Here is a 17,808-nt window from a genome sequence, read left to right as displayed (position 1 = left end):
CCATTTCTCTTGGGAATCAGCCTTCAACTGATGGGGAGTTTTCCCGTGATATCAGATTAGGTCACTGGATGGAGGGAGTGAAGGACAGATTAATTAGACGCTCAGAGAGGCTCCGTGGGAAACCCTTGAAATCCAGGTATCAAAGACATGATCTCATGGCTTCTTGATCGGGCTTGGGCTTAAACTGACTGATGTTTACTTGGTGCCTCAAAGCAAACAACATTGCCAAAAGCTTCCGATTCCTGTCTTAGTCCTCAAGTCCATGATTCAGGTTTCCTGCGTTTGCCTATGTTCCTGGAAAAGTTTTGCCCTGGAAAAAGTTATTTCATGTTTATGAATTTATGCTTGTGATCTTGACTTCTTTGATTTCATGTACCTTTCATTTTTGGACTATTGTTCCTTTGTATTTGGGCTGCTGTTATTTTATAGCTCCTTTTCTATTGCTCCTTTTGAAAATACCTTTTTCCCTTTGTACATGTTTTTCCTAATAAACTACTGTAGTTAGTACTACTGCACTCTGGTGTAGTGCTGGGTGAAAAAGTGTCTCAAAGCTAGAGTGCAACAATTATAAGCAAATCCAACAACACCATAACACACTATGAAAATTCCAAACATTTAATGACAAAGTACTCCTAGCGTCTACATTACGCCATAAAAACAAATGCTTATAAAAGAATTCTTATAGCATTACACTGGATTAGTTCTAGTGTCAAAATTACAATGTTGTTTTGTGTGTTACAGATTACACAATTATAATAATGTTTACAAGCAACTGCAACTTCAAGCTGGTAGGGTACAGTACTTACACATAACATCTTTGGTATTGCTGACAGAGCACCTCTCAGTTCTTTATTGTAAAGCTAAAAGTGTGGTTATAACATACAGCAAGATACTTTCAAAGAACAGTAATATGTCCTGGTAATAAAAACTGCCTTTATGCGTTCTTTATTAGACATCTAGAGCAAATATATAAAAATGACTCCAACAGAGATTGCAAACAGGTTTAATAACAGTTCTGAATGACTGATCAGAGGAATTCAAACAGTTAAAAAACAAAACCCGCAAAACTTAATAGCTGCTATATTACAAGCTGTGACCAAATATGATGAACAGATTTAAAAACAATCCTAAAACAATGCAAGATACTACTGTTTGGTTTGGTTTGTTGTTTAGTTGGTAACAGTTATTAGTTATTAGTAACCTATGGATGCAAGAGCTGGACCATAAGGAAGGCTGAGTGAAGGAAGATAGACGCTTTTGAACTCTGGTGCTGGAGGAAAATCCTGAGAGCGTCTTGGACCGTAAGAAGATCCAACCAGTCCATTCTCCAGGAAATAATGCCTGGCTGCTCACTGGAGGGAAGGATATTAGAGGCAAAGCTAAAGTATTTTGGCCACATCATGAGGAGACAGGAAAGCTTGGAAAAGATCACGATGCTGGGGAAAATGGAAGGAAAAAGGAAGAGAGGCCGACCAAGGGTAAGATGGATGGATGGTATCCTTGAAGTGACTGGCTTGACCTTGAAGGAACTGGGGGCGGTGACGGCCGACAGGGAGCTCTGGCATGGACTGGTCCATGAGGTCACAAAGAGTTGGAGACAACTAAACGACTGAGCAGCAGCAGCAACAGTTATTAGTAATGGTTATTAGTTATTATTAGTTATTAGTTAAGTTATTAGTAATGTTATTAGTAATAGAACTTTATAATAGAAATCACCTTGTTTTTTTATACAAAACTCCATTAATATAGCACCTTCACAATCCTAAAACAGTCCAAAGCCAACTTATACTTTTTTAAATCAGAAGCAATTGTGTTGAATTAGCGTCTTCCCCAATAAGTGTATTTGGCATTAAAAGCTCACATTATTTTCACATGAAATTTTTATTGTGTGATTACATTGCCATATTCATGGAATACAGTAGGGGAGAGGTATCTGATGTTTCCAGAAGGAAGGTTCTCCACAGTAAAAACCAGAGGACAGTGAGCTATTACTCCTTTAGTGGATTTTCCATGGTAAGGAACTGATTGAGGAAGCAATATAGAAACATAGGAGAATTACAAGTAGAGAATGACGCCTTGTGAAGCTCTCCTAAAAATCCAGCGACTGAAAAAAGCAAAAACAATGGCACAAAAGCTTTGTGTGAATCTTTCTCATCAATGCCTTCAGTCTCTAGCCCATCTGTGATCTTCCAATGCTCTTTTCATTCTTTTCTTACCAGAAAAAGTGGGAATGGATTGTGGAGTAAATGTACAGACTCTAGAAGCCCTTTGTCTAAAAGCACTGTAGCTCTAACAGGGGTTAATCAAAGTAGTTGTGCTAAAATACCATAATAGTAAACATCCATCAATATTTCCCCCTGAGTTAATTTGTGGTCCACATTCTCTCTCCAGGGGAGGCAGTACCATTATTTTAGAACAGAAAACCGAATCTATCCCAACATGGCAAAGCAAGTGCTACTAGTTCCTTGACAGTTGCTTTCTATCAAGTTCTCACCTACACAGCAACATTACACTTCTCCAAAACACGGCAAAGGAACCTATCCATCCTCTACTTCTACATGTATATTTGAATTTGATCTGTAAACCATTCTTCTTCCATGAAAGGTAATGCTCAATATATAATGCAGTGGATTTTGGTCTAGGCAATCAGGGATCTCATGTGTTTTACCTGAAGCACAACTCATATGCAAATATGGATTTCCCTCCTTATTCTTGAAACAGCAGAGGTAGATTGAATTACTCTCATAGTTGAGGTCACTTCAGATTTGGACCAAAGCTTCAGTTCTCTAAATCAAGACTGGAGAACATGTTGGACTTGGTCATCCGTGCTGGCCAGCATAGCCAATTGTGCAGGATGACAATTGTAGTCCAATATCAACTAGAGGGCCACACATTCCTTAGCTCAATTACAAACAAGTCATGCATACAATCGTGCAGACACTGTACTAATGGAATATATTTGTAGTTAATATGCATCCATTCTGCTTGTACTCTTCCTTGTTCTGATGTTGTTTAATTCTTATGTTAAAGGAATAAAATATGATGGTCACAAGGATAAGCCACTCTTTTCTTTTTAATGCAACATTTGGACAAGTTTAATGGAACTTGTGGGCTGATGACATTGCGTCATCAATAAAACATCAATCAATTCTTGCCCTAAAGGCATAATGACCAATGAATTTGTGGTGAGTAGATTAAGGCAAAATGAGCAGAGTCAGGATTAAATTTGAATTTGACAAAGTTTATTACAAATGATTCAGCAAATAATTAAGACATGGGACGATTCCCATGGAATATAGAACAAAGAGGCCTGGTGAAGCAGGAAAACCTATAAATATGTGCTCATCCAACATTAAGGCCCCAATAGTTTATTCAAACCAAGAGCACCAAGGAAAGGAGGAGCACAAAGATAGTGTGCAAATGGGGTGAGCGACTGAAGAGTACAAGGCAAAGGAACAGCTGGTGCCAGAGATGACATTAGCAGCTTTTTTATGCTACTTCCTTCCTCTCCATTTTTGACATCTCCCTTTAGCTATGGGGAACATGTCACCTATGGATTGGAAAAGTAGTGGCTATCTTTTCATCTGGTTTAATGAGTGAAAAGTAAAAATAACGAGAAAGGTGCAGGTTGAGTTTACAGCTGAATGACAAGTTTCCCAAGGATCTAGAAAACTCCCTAATGTGTCTACTTACTGCTGTATCCTCATGACATCTCTTGATCTGCTTCTAGATAATAACAGACTCTACACTTTTCAGTGGGGTAAATGATGGGATACAGAGAAGGTGTAGCTTGAAGTAAGTGAAACAATTAATAATGAGGGGTTGTGTAAATTAGACACCTTTGTATTGTCCGCAATATTCCAAGAATCCAATGAGATATCACTAAAGAGTTTGACAACAGAACTCATTTCCCTATGCTGCGTGGTTGTATTGCAACATTTGGGTGCAAATCTTAAGGCCCTAAATAAAATAATACCAACTAGAAGCACATGTATTATAGAAATGACACGACAAAGACATACCCTCCTAATTTTTTTGTTATGTGGCTTCAAGTTCTGTCCACGTTATGGTGACTCTAAGGTGAATCTATCACAGGTTTTTCTGAGGTTAAGAGTGTGTGGCTTGCCTAAGTTCACCCAGTGGGTTTTCCCAAGCAGGGATTTTTGCCCTGTTCTCCGGAGTCATATGCCAGGCTGGGATCTTTCCCTCCTAAATATATAATTGAAAATACCACTGTTTCATTAAAAAAGGTCTACTTCTCAGCCCTGTGGATGGCAACTCCAGCTCTTCCTCTTCTTCCAAACTTAGTCAAAAAGCACAGTCCCTTCTTTAAGGTTTCTCCATCCATTGTGCCATTGTGCCATAGGGATTACACAAAAAACTGCAGAGAACTGTGGAACATGAATCCCACCAGATGTTGTGGGACCACAGTTCCCATTATCTCTCACTACTGATTTGCTGGCAAGGGGTGTTACGAGTTGTAGTCTAAAAGGTATTTGGAGGGCTGCGTTCTCTATCCTTGATTTAGAACAGTCTCATTTTAAGTCTCCGATGGCCTAGGGGATAAAAGCCTCATGACTTGAAAGTTGGGTTGCTGACCTGAAAGCTGCCAGGTTCGAATCCCACCCGGGAAGAGTGTGGATGAGCTCCCTCTATCAGCTCCAGCTCCATGCGGGGACATGAGAGAAGCCTCCCACAAGGATGGTAAAACATCAAAACATCCGGGGGTCCCCTGGGCAACGTCCTTGCAGACGGCCAATTCTCTCACTCCAGAAGCAACTCCGGTTACTCCTGACACGGAAAAAAAAGGTGAAATGGAATGTTAACTAATGATGTTCATGATCATTGATAACCTTAAGGCAAAACTTAAGCAATATGTTAAATCCCTGGATTCCTTTCATTTGTCAGTGAAAGGCTGGAATAGAAGCAAAGTGAAACACTTTAATTTCTGCTTGTCATGCAGTCATTAGGGGTGCAAGAGTCTACAAACAAATGGAGAAGCAACTCTAAAGGGAGAAGAACTCGCAAAATGGAAATAAATCAGCATTAAATGAATGACACAATGGTTGCAAGACAACTAAACTTAGTGTACGTGTGTATGTGTGTGTGAGAGAGAATTATACACACACTCCGGGGGAAACTGTCTTTTGAGTTTTGAGCTGCAGGTGTTGGTGGGGAAGTAAGAGTAAGCAAACACAGTTTCACCTTCAGAGATAATATACCTGCGATAATACAACCTGGCGAGTTCATAGGGCACATTACTCAACCTATTCTGAATCCAGAACACGTCATCTAAAGTAATCTCCTCCCACCATATAATGATCCAAGGAGAACACTAGGCCTCTCTGTTATACTAATACTCATATGTTGTTTTAACAGATGAACATAGCCAGAACTGTCATTTAATACCAAAAAAACCCCAATAGCCTTTTTGAGGATTAATTTTTAGATTATTTTATTAACTTTTTTACTCTTTAATGCATCAATACAGTTTAAATACAGAAATAAAAAAACAGAATTCATGAAACTTATTTAAAATACAAGAATTGGCACAACAGGTATAACAGAGAGGAAATAATACATATCTGTTATCATATTACCATAATTTGCTAAATCCCTTTCTTCCTTTATCGTAAAATGTTTTTGCTCCACAGTTCAATTTATTTTTTATTGTTTTCTGGGTCAATTTTAAGTCTTGCAGAAAGTAAGGGGGGAAACAAAGTGTTTTATACTAAGGGCCACTATTAACTCTCCAAGAATTAGACAATATCCCTTTAACTGGAGTAATTTATAGGTCTTGCTTTTAATGTCTGCTTGTTGAGAACTTCTAATGCCCTATTGTCATATGTGCATGAGACTTCCCAACTGTGGAGAAAATAGAATATTTCCTTGTACTTTTTCATGGTCCTCTAATATTTCTCTAATCCTGCACATTAATTCCTGTCTAGACAATTCTTTAGTCGCAATTCCACCCTGAGTTTGTATTGTAATTGTTTTTGGTATTTGTCAAATTCTAATCTATATTCAGCCCTTTTCTGTTATAAAAAGTACAGCCTCCGTATCTTCAGGACCAGTTTCTGCAATTTCATTTATCTTGACAGAATATGTTCTCTCCAGGCATTTTATAGTCCACCCCCCACCCCCCAAGCATAACTCAGTTGTATAACTGGGCTAGTTGTCCTTCATTTCAACAGGGTTTATAATTAACCATGATTTCGCGTATTCCTACATATATGGGAGCTGTACTGTACAAGCAGTCTTCCTAGTTATAGACATTCAACATACATACAGCTCATAGTTAAGAATGGAGATGGGACAACAGAAAATGAGAGAAAATCACTCCTGAAAGAGTTATCATGGGGGAAAGGTGTCTCCACGGAAGCTTTCTCACAGGATCTTTGTCTCCACAATAAGTCAATGTTATATGTATATGTCTATGCATATATATTTGATGGGAGTTACAATTAAAAATGTACCTGTTCCAACATACATCGAAATTCAGCTGAAGAACAAACCTAGAGACCCTATCTTGTCCGTAACTTAAGTGTCTGCCTGTATTTACAGGCAAATCCAGATGATCTCTGTGCAACAGGACTTGTAGGAGGGACAGAAGGCAATGCTTTCAGTTTCAGGATTTATTGGCAAGTGGAGTAGAAACTTGAAGGAGTTGCTTGGGCTCACTATCATTCCTCAGTGGCCAGGACAATCTTGGGAATACACAGTAATGTTCTACATTCTTGAAATCAGATATTATTCTGTGTTACACTGTTAGTGAAGGCAGTTGTGTATAGTCCTGCTTTTTATATTAACTTCCAGTCGTAAAGACATGCACACACGATTTTGTAAACTAAGTCCCGACAATACACTCCATCCAGCTATTTCTAAAACAAGAAAGGCTGCTATCTGCTGTTCAGGAAAATATAGAACCTAGGACTGTAGTACTGTGTTCCCAGAGAGCCCAAAATCATGAAGCAAAGATCTTATGATCTTCAGAGTTCTAGCCACACTATAATGTCTTTTGAGATGGTTTTGTGGCAGGAGACTGATCTGGCGAACTGTTTTTGAAACTACCACCAATACAGATCAATTTTGATCTGGATCCATTAAAATCACAGGTAGTTAATAAAATTACTCCAAAGTCTCAATACGGTAACCCTTACAAGTTCCATGAATCCCTGAGGGTTGAGACAAAGTTGCTAGCATGAATACTTAGGAATAGTCATCTCATTCTGTGAAGAGCACTGATTCCTGCTAAGAGAACTTATGTACTATACAAGATAGCCGGCACCCAACTATTGTAATAATGTTACAGGTATATCTCGCTTAATGATGCTAATGTACTCCTGGGGATAACCCATTATCGGTAAATGTGGTACCAGCAACGGAAAAAATAATATGGGAAAACAGAGATAGCAGTTAAGTGTTTTTAGCAAACTACAGAATGTAGCTGTGGTGTTTAAACTGGAATTATAGTGCAATAATTGTGCAGCATGAAGGGCCCCCAGATTTTGTATCTATAAATCTATCTTACCTGACATTTTGACTGAAGGTGGGAGCTTATAAAAGCAGATTTCCTCTAGCTGAGAGAAAGGGTTTTATTCAACCACACTAAATGGTGGCACAGAAATATAAAATTAACCATTTCTCATGTGTACATAACACTTATAGAATGATTGATTTTAAATAAATAAATAAATGCTGCAGATAAAAATATATACAGATCGTCAAAATGGGGATTTCTTCAACCTTCTGGGTGTTGGGAGGAAGAGAAAGAGGTTTTATCCCATATTTATTCCATTAAAGTGCCTAAAATATGCTAGTAATCAAAACTGGACTACTACAATCCTATGCAGACTTACCTGGAGTTCAAGTGCATATAGTGGGAGATAATTCTGAGCAAGAATGCTTAGGATTGAGTATGAATCACATTTCTCTTCAATGCCAAACAGATAAAAGAGGAAGTTATTAACTACACACTGTTGAAAACGCAAGAAACAAATAAGACAGGGTTCTCCCATAGGCGTGGCACAAGATATACAAATAGAAGGGTTACATTCAAGCCAGTGACTAGTAATGAGACAAGTTTAAATATCATATTACTTTAATGTTGAAGCTAAACAAGACGGCTTGTTAAATCCTACTCAAATCGATACAGCTCTAGTTACAAGATTAAGTTGTTTCACTAAGTGCATTGAGACTTAAGAGTGGCTAACTTTAATTGGATCAGAGTCAAAAGCTGTTCTTCCCTCTTTTAAGTATGAACTTCAAGTGAAGTACTTGAAACAGAACCAGCAGTCTCATGACACAGAGTTGACTTCACACAGATATTATTAAAACAGGTTGAATGACCCCACAAAATGAAATCATTTCAAAAGTTGTTCAGATTCAGACAAAATTAATGTTGACCACTTCCAGTATTAGGAGAAGGATAGATAGTTTACCTGAAGCTGGGGGGAAATGAGATACTTACGGAGAACGTATGTACTGTTTCATTATTTTCAGAGGACAGAAAAACAACTATTAATATGCTGCAGTACATCAATGTTTAGCTTTGGTAGTTCAGAAGTGGCATACCCCAAATAAATTAAACCAATCATCACAGTAATTCTGTACATCTCATAGATAAGAATTTGGTAAGAGAAATAATTATGATTTTAAGAATAAGAAAAAACACAATGATCTGTCGATCTAAATACTTGTTCAGGAATCTTCACGATCAATCTTTGGAATCTGACTTTCAGCCCAAGAAGAGGAGCATATTCCAAAGCTGTTACACTGATGAGAAAGAATGCAAAATTACCTCTGTTATTTCTGCTCTACTTCCCAATCTCATTGGTACTCCAAAGTACATGGTCCCTGGGCTGACATATACAAAAGAGCTCTGTCCAACTTTATACAAACCAACAAAGAAGGGATTAATGAAATAGACACCAATGTTCAGAGGAAATATCTGCCCTCCATGAGTGTGCCCAGATAAGATCACATTAATATCTGGATGTGCTTGGAGAGCCCATTTGGCAGCATGCGGCTGGTGGGCCAAAAGAACTATGGCATGATCAGTGTCACAGCCTCCTAAAGCCTTCTCTAAGTTCATCCCATGTCCAGGATAGCGCAATACATTAGCCTCTAGGTCATCAACCCCTGCTAGACAAAACCAGTCAGTATCTCTACCTTTCGGGGACATTATTTTGATGTTCTCATTGTGGAGGGGACGAATCTGGAATGACTTCAGCAATTCAAACCAACTGTTGACATCACAGGTGTAGTATTCATGGTTTCCAGTGACAAAGTAAGTTCCCAGTGGGGAATCAAGCTTGCCAAGTGGTTCCACAGCAGTTCCAAGTCGTTTCACCTCAGAATCAGTTAGGTCACCAACAATGACAGTGATGTCTGGTTTTAAAGCTTTAACCATCGTTACAATCATTTCAAGTTTGGTCTTCCCAACAGTGGGGCCTAGATGGATATCAGAAAGTAGTACTATCTTCAGGTTGTCCATAGACAATGGCAGTTTGTGAACAGGAATGGCTACTGACTTAACTGCAGGAGGTTGTGAAGCATTGAGAAGCCCAAGGAAAGTCAATGCAACTGTTATCATAACTGACAGAACTGGCTTCATTGCCAATTTGCCATTTTTAATAGCCATCTTTGTATTTCTTTGGACCACGAGTTTATAAACCTGTTCCAGAGACCCTAGGCTGAACAGGAAGAAAATGAGGATGAGGTAGCTCTCAAGACAGGTGAAAGCAACTAAGGAAAGTAAATAAGGCTCCTCCGCAATGAGAAAGAGAAATGTAAAAAAACTTGAGTGTGACAAAATCAGGAAGATCATCACAACTATTTTCCATAAGATGAAACAGAATGAGTTGGTGGCTGACGATCTGTGGAAAACAGTCACCAGGCTTCTCCATATGTGAAGGGATCCTATGAACATCAGGGCATTACTAAATAATAACATCTGGAGTCTGATCAGCCACTTCAGTCCCTTTGCCTCCATCCTTCCAGTCAGGTATGTCCGTGAAATGACCATGGAGAAGAAGGCAAATACAGCAACACCAGCAACCTTTGCCTCGAGTGGTAATTTCTTGAAGATCATCTCTACTCTTAAATGGTCCCCGATTCGTCCTTTCTGCAAGAACTTCAGTAGGCAATAAAGCAGCGATGGATGGAAGTCTTGATCAATTTGGCCTGAAACCAGGAACTACTATCAGCTTTGGAAAATTAAGTACATTTCTCTTACAAGTGTGGAAACCAGACAAAAGCAACCAATGATACCATCACTTAGCAATACTATACTTTAGAATGGGAATAGTTCATTTTTCAAAATATTGAGATCCGGATTAAATAAAAGCATACGCAACCAAATACAATTTAAACAACCTATTAAACACTTTCATTTTTCTACAATTTTACTCCCTAATGTGTGAACATCTATTGTGCTATTAAAATCCACAAGATCTGTATATAATCAATCACTTAAGTGAGTGTGGCGTGGGGGGGCAATGTTAAGGAAATATAAACCTTCTCGGAACTACAAAGAAATACAGCATATTTCATCTATTCTAAGACACCATCAACTGTAGACGCACTCCAATTTCAGTACCACTGCCAACAACAAACGATTGTAAGACGATTCTAAGATGCGCCCCATTTTTAGAGACGTTTATATAGGAAAAAGTGTGTCTTAGAATGGAAGAAATATAGTAGTTAATATTTCATATGACCTGCTTCTTGCATATGTTTACTAATCGTATTTCAAGCCTTTTTCACTGCAAACCAGTATGTTGTGATGGTGATAAGCACGATATCTTAAATTAAAATGTTATCTATAAAGTACGTAGACAACTTCTTGTAGCTTGTTCTCTCACTTTCTCTGTGTCACATACACACAAAACACACCAGTATCCTACGATTTCAATAAGATGTGGGTACTTTGTAGGATTGTTGTAAGGATGGTTGAAATAATACATATTTGTCAGATTTCAAAACTGAGAATGTATGTGTATTCACACAAGCATGACCTAAAAAAAGTAAAGATTATGCAGCTCAAACTTTAGAAGGCTAAGTCAAAGCAGTATCAGAAAGCGGGCGCCCACCCACTTCACTGTGTCTCTCCAGAAATTCATTGCTTAGACAACATCAGGTGCAAAGAACATTTGTACCTTCTGAGGGTTTGAAATTTAGCTCTTTTGGCCATCATGTTCAACAGTACAAAAGTCTGAGAGTTTTTAATTCCAAGTATCTAGAAAGCCATAGATCTCTCAACTTTGGAGAACATTCCTTCCATAAACAGCAACACTGAATTTAAAGTTACGATAATTCTAGGAAATGCTTATATAGCTCTGGTGAGCAGTGGCATTACTCATCACAACTGTGTGTGGAGAAAGAGACATTGAATAACTGCTGCACATGATACACTAATTCTGATTCTATGCTTCCTCTTTTTAAACTGCAAAATCTCAAGCTGCCAGTTCCCAGCCCGTGATCATAAAGAACGCACCACCCACATTTATAAGAATGCTGGTTTGTTCACTCTGGATATAAGAAGCTTTAATCACTTAGTTCTTCAAAGTCTTTCATGCAATAATTTGACCATTAATGAAAATCACAATCTATGTACAGGCAGTCCCCAAGTTACAAACAAGATAGGTTCTGTAGATTTTGCATGCTTTGGATAGTATAGGGAAGGGTTTGGACCCCTTTGGTGTTTATTTTGCTGGCTGTGCCCCTGTTCAGAAGACCTGACCTCACTTTATGTCCCTGTGATAACTGGATTTTGAAACATTTAGACTGTTGTCTCACCCCCATTCTTAACTATGTCATTTGTAACTCACGGACTGTCTGTTTTGGTAAAGTTCAGAACTACAGTAGAGTCTCACTTATCCAATATTCGCTTATCCAACGTTCTGGATTATCCAACACATTTTTGTAGTCAGTGTTTTCAATATATCGCGATATTTGGGTGCTAAATTCGTAAATACACTTATTACTACATAGCATTACTGCGTATTGAACTACTTTTTCTGTCAAATTTATTGTATAACATGATGTTTTGGTGCTTAATTTGTAAAATCATAACCTAGTTTGATGTTTAATAGGCTTTTCCTTAATCCCTCCTTATGATCCAACATATTCGCTTATCCAACGTTCTGCCGGCCCGTTTATGTTGGATAAGTGAGACTCTACTGTAGTTGTATTTATTGTAATCCCAGTCCTGTGTTTTACCTCAATGTAAAAGTTTGCAGCATATTTTAGAACACAATTTCCAAAATGTGTGTTGCATGAATGTGTCAGTTGCAGTTTGTACATGACTCGTGTAAACACAATAAATCTCAGTGTATGTGAAACATGCAATTCAAACCTACATGCGTTTTTACTCTGCAAAGGTGCCGATTAGCAACATTAATATTAGTATAAGTAAAACATTGTTACAAAAAGTTTCAAAAATCTTGGAAATGTACATTACTATTGTACAAATCATGTATTTCAGAAAATATAAATGCAGGGCTTTCATGAGATATGTTGTGTGCCCATACATCTCATGAACAGTGTGTATGTATCTCTTATAAGGGGTTGGTTTAACTTCCAGTTTGCTAATAAAACTGAATTACTGTCCTACAAAATGGCACATGTTGAAAAAATATCTCACTAACATGAAATGTTTGGAAAACTCTTAATTAGAATCAGACAGAATTATATCTTTCATTGCAGCAAGCATTACACCACTTGATCCTATTAATAAAGTGAGAGTATTACTCATGCCAATCTTGTTGTTAAAGCTAAGGTAGGACAGAACACTCTCTCCCATTAGATATACTGTATGTAGTGAAAGCAACCAAATTAAAGAGATGTTGTTGTCTATCAAGTAGATCAAGGTCATCGTGACATTTAAATTAAGGAAATGTCTATACCACCCACTTATGTTAATCACTGCCTGTAATATGTTAGCCTCTAGTAAAATAGTTACACAATATTGAATACAAAGAGATGCAATCTCTGTATCAATAAGCCTCTGGATGAGTGACAATTTCCACTTTCTGCATCCTCAGCCATCACAAGTGTATGTAATATCCAAGAATGTGGCTTCACAGCATAATTATATTGCTTGGACTCAAACATCCTGACTTTCACCTGTGAAATGTTTGTGGCTAAGCAGGGTCAGCCTTGCTTGGTACTTAGATGGGAGACTGTCAATGAATACAGATCATGTAGGCCAGTTGTTCTCAACCTGTGGGTCCCTGGGTGTTTTGGCCTACAACTCCCAGAAATCCCAGCCAGTTTACCAGCTGTTAGGATTTCTGGGAGTTGAAGGCCAAAACATCTGGACACCCACAGGTTGAGAACCACTGCTGTAGATTGTTTTAAGATGCACCTACATTGTAGAATCAATGCAGTCTGATACCACTTTGACGGCAATGGCTCAATGCTAAGGCATGCTTGGATTTGTATTCTGGTGAAGAACCAGTGCTTTGGGGCAGAGAAGTGTAACGGCCTTGTAAAACCACAACTCTCACAATTTCATAGCATAGAGCCCTGCAATTAAAGTAGTGTTATGGTACATTAATTGTACCATGGAGATAATGCCAAATGGCCTCTTGAGTATTGCTTGGCCAAAGCCCCATCTACACTGAACACTTAAGTCAGTTTCAAAATGGCATTGAAGGAAGTGCTTTCCTTGTGTAAATAATGACACAGAAAATCCCGGAACCAGTTTGAGGCCCAGAGTGTGATTACACAAATCACAGAGGACTGATGTGCACTCATGGCTTTCTTTCGCACGCTTTGGTGGGAGTTTGTTCTCCATCCATTTCATTAAATAGTCAGCGTGGATGGGGCCTAAGAAAACCTTAAGAAATACATGGGGTTGCCCTAACTCAGTAGTTCTCAACCTGGGATCCCCATATGTTTTTGGCCTTCAACTCACAGAAATCCTAACAGCTGATAAACTGGCTGGGATTTCTGGGAGTTGTAGGCCAAAAACATCCGGGGACCCCAGGTTGAGAACCACTGCCCTAATTCTACAGACCATTTGAAACACGGATATTAAAGGGAATGGGTTGCTGTGAGTTTTCTGGGCTGTATGGCCATGTTCCAGAAGCATTCTCTCCTGACATTCCACCCACATCTATGGCAGGCATCCTCAGAGGTTGTGAGGTCTATTGGAAACTAGGCAAGAGGGATTTATACTTGTTAAATCTAAGGTAGGATGCTACACTCCCTCCCATTAGATATACTGTATGCAGCGAGAGCAACCAAATTAAAGAGATGCTGTTGTCTATCAAGTAGATCATGCTGCGGCCTATCAAGTAGATCAAAGTCACTGTGACATTTAAATTAAGGAAATGTCTATACTACCCACCTATGTTAATCACTGCCTGTAATATCTGTCAGCCTCTAAGAAATATTTACACAATATTGAATACAAAGAGATGCAATCTCTGTATAAATAAGCCTCTGGATTTCCACTTTCTGCTGCCTCAACCATCACAAGTGTATGGTAATATCCAAGAATATGGCTCCAAGCATAATGATATTGCTTAGGCCCAAACATCCTGACTTTCATCAGTGAAATGTTTGTGGTTAAGCAGGGTCAGCCTTGGTTAGTACTTAGATGGGAGACTGTCAATAAATACAGATCCTGTAGGCCAGTGGTTCTCAAACCACAACGCACTGATGTGCACCAAGGGCTTTCTTTCGCATACTTTGTTGGGAGTTTGTTCTCCATCCATTTCATTAAATAGTCAGCGTGGATGGGGCCTAAGAAAACCTTACGAAATACATGGGGTTGCCCTAACTTAGTGGTGCTCAACCTGGGGTCCCCAGGTGTTTTTGGCCTTCAACGCCCAGAAATCCTAACAGTTGGTAAACTGGCTGGGATTTCTGGGAGTTGTAGGCCAAAAACATCTGGGGACCGCAGGTTGAGAACCACTGCTAACTCTAGAGACTATTTTAAGACACAGATATTAAAGGGAATGGGTTGCTGTGAGTTTTCCGTGCTGTATGGCCGCGTTCCAGAAGCATTCTCTTCTGTCGTTCCTCCCACATCTAGGACAGGCATGCACAGAGGTTCTGAGGTCTGCTGGAAACTAGGCAAGTGGGGTTTATACTTGTTAAAGCAAAGGTAGGATAGTACACTCTCTCCTATTAGATATACTGTATGCAGTGAAAGCAACCAGTGCGAATGTTGCTATTGGCCAGCTTGATTAGCATTAAATAGCCTTGCAGCTTCAATGCCATACAGCCCAGAAAACTCACAGCAACCCAGTGATTCTGGCCATGAAAACCTTTGACAACATATTAGAGGGAATACTAATTGGCAGCCATCTCTCTCTCTCTCTGGGAAGAAGAAAAAACATGATATTCACCAACTGCTCCCTTGTACAATTACCATATGATACAGTGTAGGTCCATATTAATGATCAGTTTAGGTAAAAGTAAAGGTTTTCCCCTAACGTTAAGTCTAGTCATGTCCGACTCTGGGGGTTGGTGCTCATCTTCATTTCTAAGCCGAAGAGCCGGCATTGCTCATAGACACTACTCCAAGGTTGAGTAGCTGGCATGACTGCTTGGAGTGCAGTTACCTTCCCGCCAGAGCAGTACCTATTGATCTACTCACATCGGCACATTTTCGAACTGCTAGGTTGGCAGAAGCTGGGGCTAACAGCAGGAGCTCCCCACTCCCCGGATTCGAACCGCCAACCTTTCGGTCAGCAAGTTCAGCAGCTCAGCGGTTTGACCTACTGCACCACGAAGGGCTCCTTCAATTGTTAGTGTAGTACCATATAATGCACTTCAATGCAAGGCGAACTGCATTATATAGGGTCAGTATAGAAGCAGCATTAGCAAAGCAAACTGACTCTGAGCACTTCCTAAAAACCAAGCTGCAAAAAAAGCAGGAAGGACAAGGCAAAAGGGGAAACGCATTCATATGGCGCTGCCCCTTGTATCCAGCCACATACTCTCCCACATGACACGCGTCTGCTGGGGCGCGTCTGCTAGAAACAAGGCTAGCGTTGTGTGGCCTTTTCTAAACCTCCTACTGCAAGGCGTTCTTCAAAAGTCTCTCCTCTGCCCAGAAGCCATTGGACTCTAATTACTTCCCTATAGCGCGCCACGTCTACACGGTAGAATTAACGCACTTTGACACCACTTTGACTGCGGGTGGGATCACGGGAGTTTGACGGGACACCAACACTGAGAGGGTAAAAAAGACCTTGTAAAGCTGCAATTCGTCTGATTCCATTAGCAGCGACCCCTGGCAGTTGCAGGTGGTATCAAACTGCGTTAATTCTACAGCGCAGATGCCGGGAAAGCCAAAGAGCAGCAAGCCTCAGTCGTGGGAAAAAGGAGGGATGGCAAAGTTACTTACAGCGGATGATGATGATGATGATGCCAAGGCCGGGCAAAGGAGAGAGAGCAGGAAGAGGGCGAACATCTCAAGGCGGATCGAAGGGAAAGTCGAAGCCCCTTTCTCCCTCCGAGAGCCAGCCCACGCCTTGCCCGCATGACTCGGGAGTCAGCTGACCCGAGTGGAGCCTCCCTCCCACGCCATTGGGCGCCCTCTCCCCTCCTGGGAGGAGGCAAATAGGAAGTACTGTACAGGCTCTAGGTATTTTTTCCCACCTGAGACTCCACGCCACTCCATGAGCTGTGTCTACTGGCAGGGAAATGAAACAGAAGAGGATAGGAAACTCAGTCTGGGGCTGTCTTCTTAGGGTTGGAACATTGTATTCCGCCCCAGGTTACATGTTTAGTCATTCCACTTCTTTCACTGGACGAATGTAAAGCTTCCATTGAAATGGAAGTTTATATGGCTCTTGATTCAGTGATTTGGCTCATAAGAGTTGGAAGAATCCCCCAAGGGCCATCCAGCCCAACCCCCTGCCCTGCAGGAACAGCACAACCAAAGCACCCCCGGCAGGTGGCCATCCAGCTGTGTTTTAAACACAACCTTCTCTTTGCAGGCTAAAGGTGCTCAGAGCTTTAAGCTTTTTAAAAACCTCCAAAAAAGGAGCCTCTGGAGAACCTAGAGGCAGTGAGTTCCACTGTAGAACAACTCTTGTATGTGAAGTTTGGCTTCATTAAACCTCAGAAGCATGTGGTTCTAACTAGATTCTGAGGCAAGGAGAGTGACACAACAGGCTGTAATCTGCAGAATAAGATCTGTGGGTAGCATGAAAAGAAGTCCCACCCAAAGACACAGCGTGGTTGGACTTTTATAGGATTTCCAAGGATAGTTCATACCTTCAGACACTTATCAAAATCGTCTTTTGCGGCACCAGTCCATCAGACACTATTTTGTTTGAACTTTCTGCATCTAAGATCCAGGAGGAACACCAAGTACATTACTGCACAATGCCCTGTCCTTTGCTTGGCCCAAAACGTTGGGTGCAGATAAGCTGTTGAATTACTTACTTACTTAGGCGATCCCTCGTAGGTCGAGGATGATAGTCCTCCGTTTCCGGTGTCTTGGGTGTGTGTCCGCAGGTGACTGAAGAGACCTATTCTTGATCTTCATGTTCTCCCGCAGTGAGGACATCGGTTTCCAGGTGGAAGGCGGTCTCGGTCAGGGTTGGCTTGACGCTCCTTCCTCTTGGCACGTTTCTCCTTTAAGCCCTCCATTCGTGCATCTTTGAACTCTGCAGCACTGCTGGTCATAGCTGACCTCCAATTAGAGCGCTCAAGGGCCAGGGCTTCCCAGTTCTCAGTGTCTATGCCACAGTTTTTAAGGTTGGCTTTAAGCCCATCTTTAAATCTCTTTTCCTGCCCACCAACATTACGTTTCCCGTTCTTGAGTTCGGAGTAGAGTAG

General features: G+C 40.3%; 2 protein-coding genes across 2 annotated transcripts in view; both read right to left on the bottom strand.

Moving 5' to 3' along the window:
• glb1 (galactosidase beta 1) overlaps positions 1 to 16,499 on the bottom strand; it is a 68,115-nt gene extending 51,616 nt beyond the window's left edge. The window contains exon 1 of the mRNA XM_003225760.4: positions 16,367 to 16,499. Coding sequence (XP_003225808.2) covers positions 16,367 to 16,432 — 66 coding nt within the window. The 5' untranslated portion in view covers positions 16,433 to 16,499. The remainder of the gene's footprint in view (positions 1 to 16,366) is intronic.
• Positions 606 to 16,502, bottom strand: tmppe (transmembrane protein with metallophosphoesterase domain). The gene is made up of 2 exons (XM_008118301.3): positions 16,367 to 16,502; positions 606 to 10,185 (listed from the first exon to the last, which is right to left on the bottom strand). Exon 2 carries the CDS (start codon positions 10,091 to 10,093, stop codon positions 8,771 to 8,773), a length of 1,323 nt encoding a protein of 440 aa, XP_008116508.2. The 5' UTR covers positions 10,094 to 10,185; positions 16,367 to 16,502; the 3' UTR covers positions 606 to 8,770.
• Positions 16,503 to 17,808: the final 1,306 nt, after the last annotated feature.

This window comes from Anolis carolinensis, chromosome 6 (assembly GCF_035594765.1).
Source record: "Anolis carolinensis isolate JA03-04 chromosome 6, rAnoCar3.1.pri, whole genome shotgun sequence".
Classification (NCBI taxonomy): domain Eukaryota; kingdom Metazoa; phylum Chordata; class Lepidosauria; order Squamata; family Dactyloidae; genus Anolis; species Anolis carolinensis.
The sequence above is the reverse complement of the archived record's forward strand: the minus strand, read 5'-3'. Positions and strand labels throughout refer to the sequence as shown.

Bases quoted from the DNA above. Each gene is read 5' to 3' on its own strand.
- tmppe (XM_008118301.3), bottom strand. From the start codon at position 10,093: ATGATCTTCAAGAAATTACCACTCGAGGCAAAGGTTGCTGGTGTTGCT.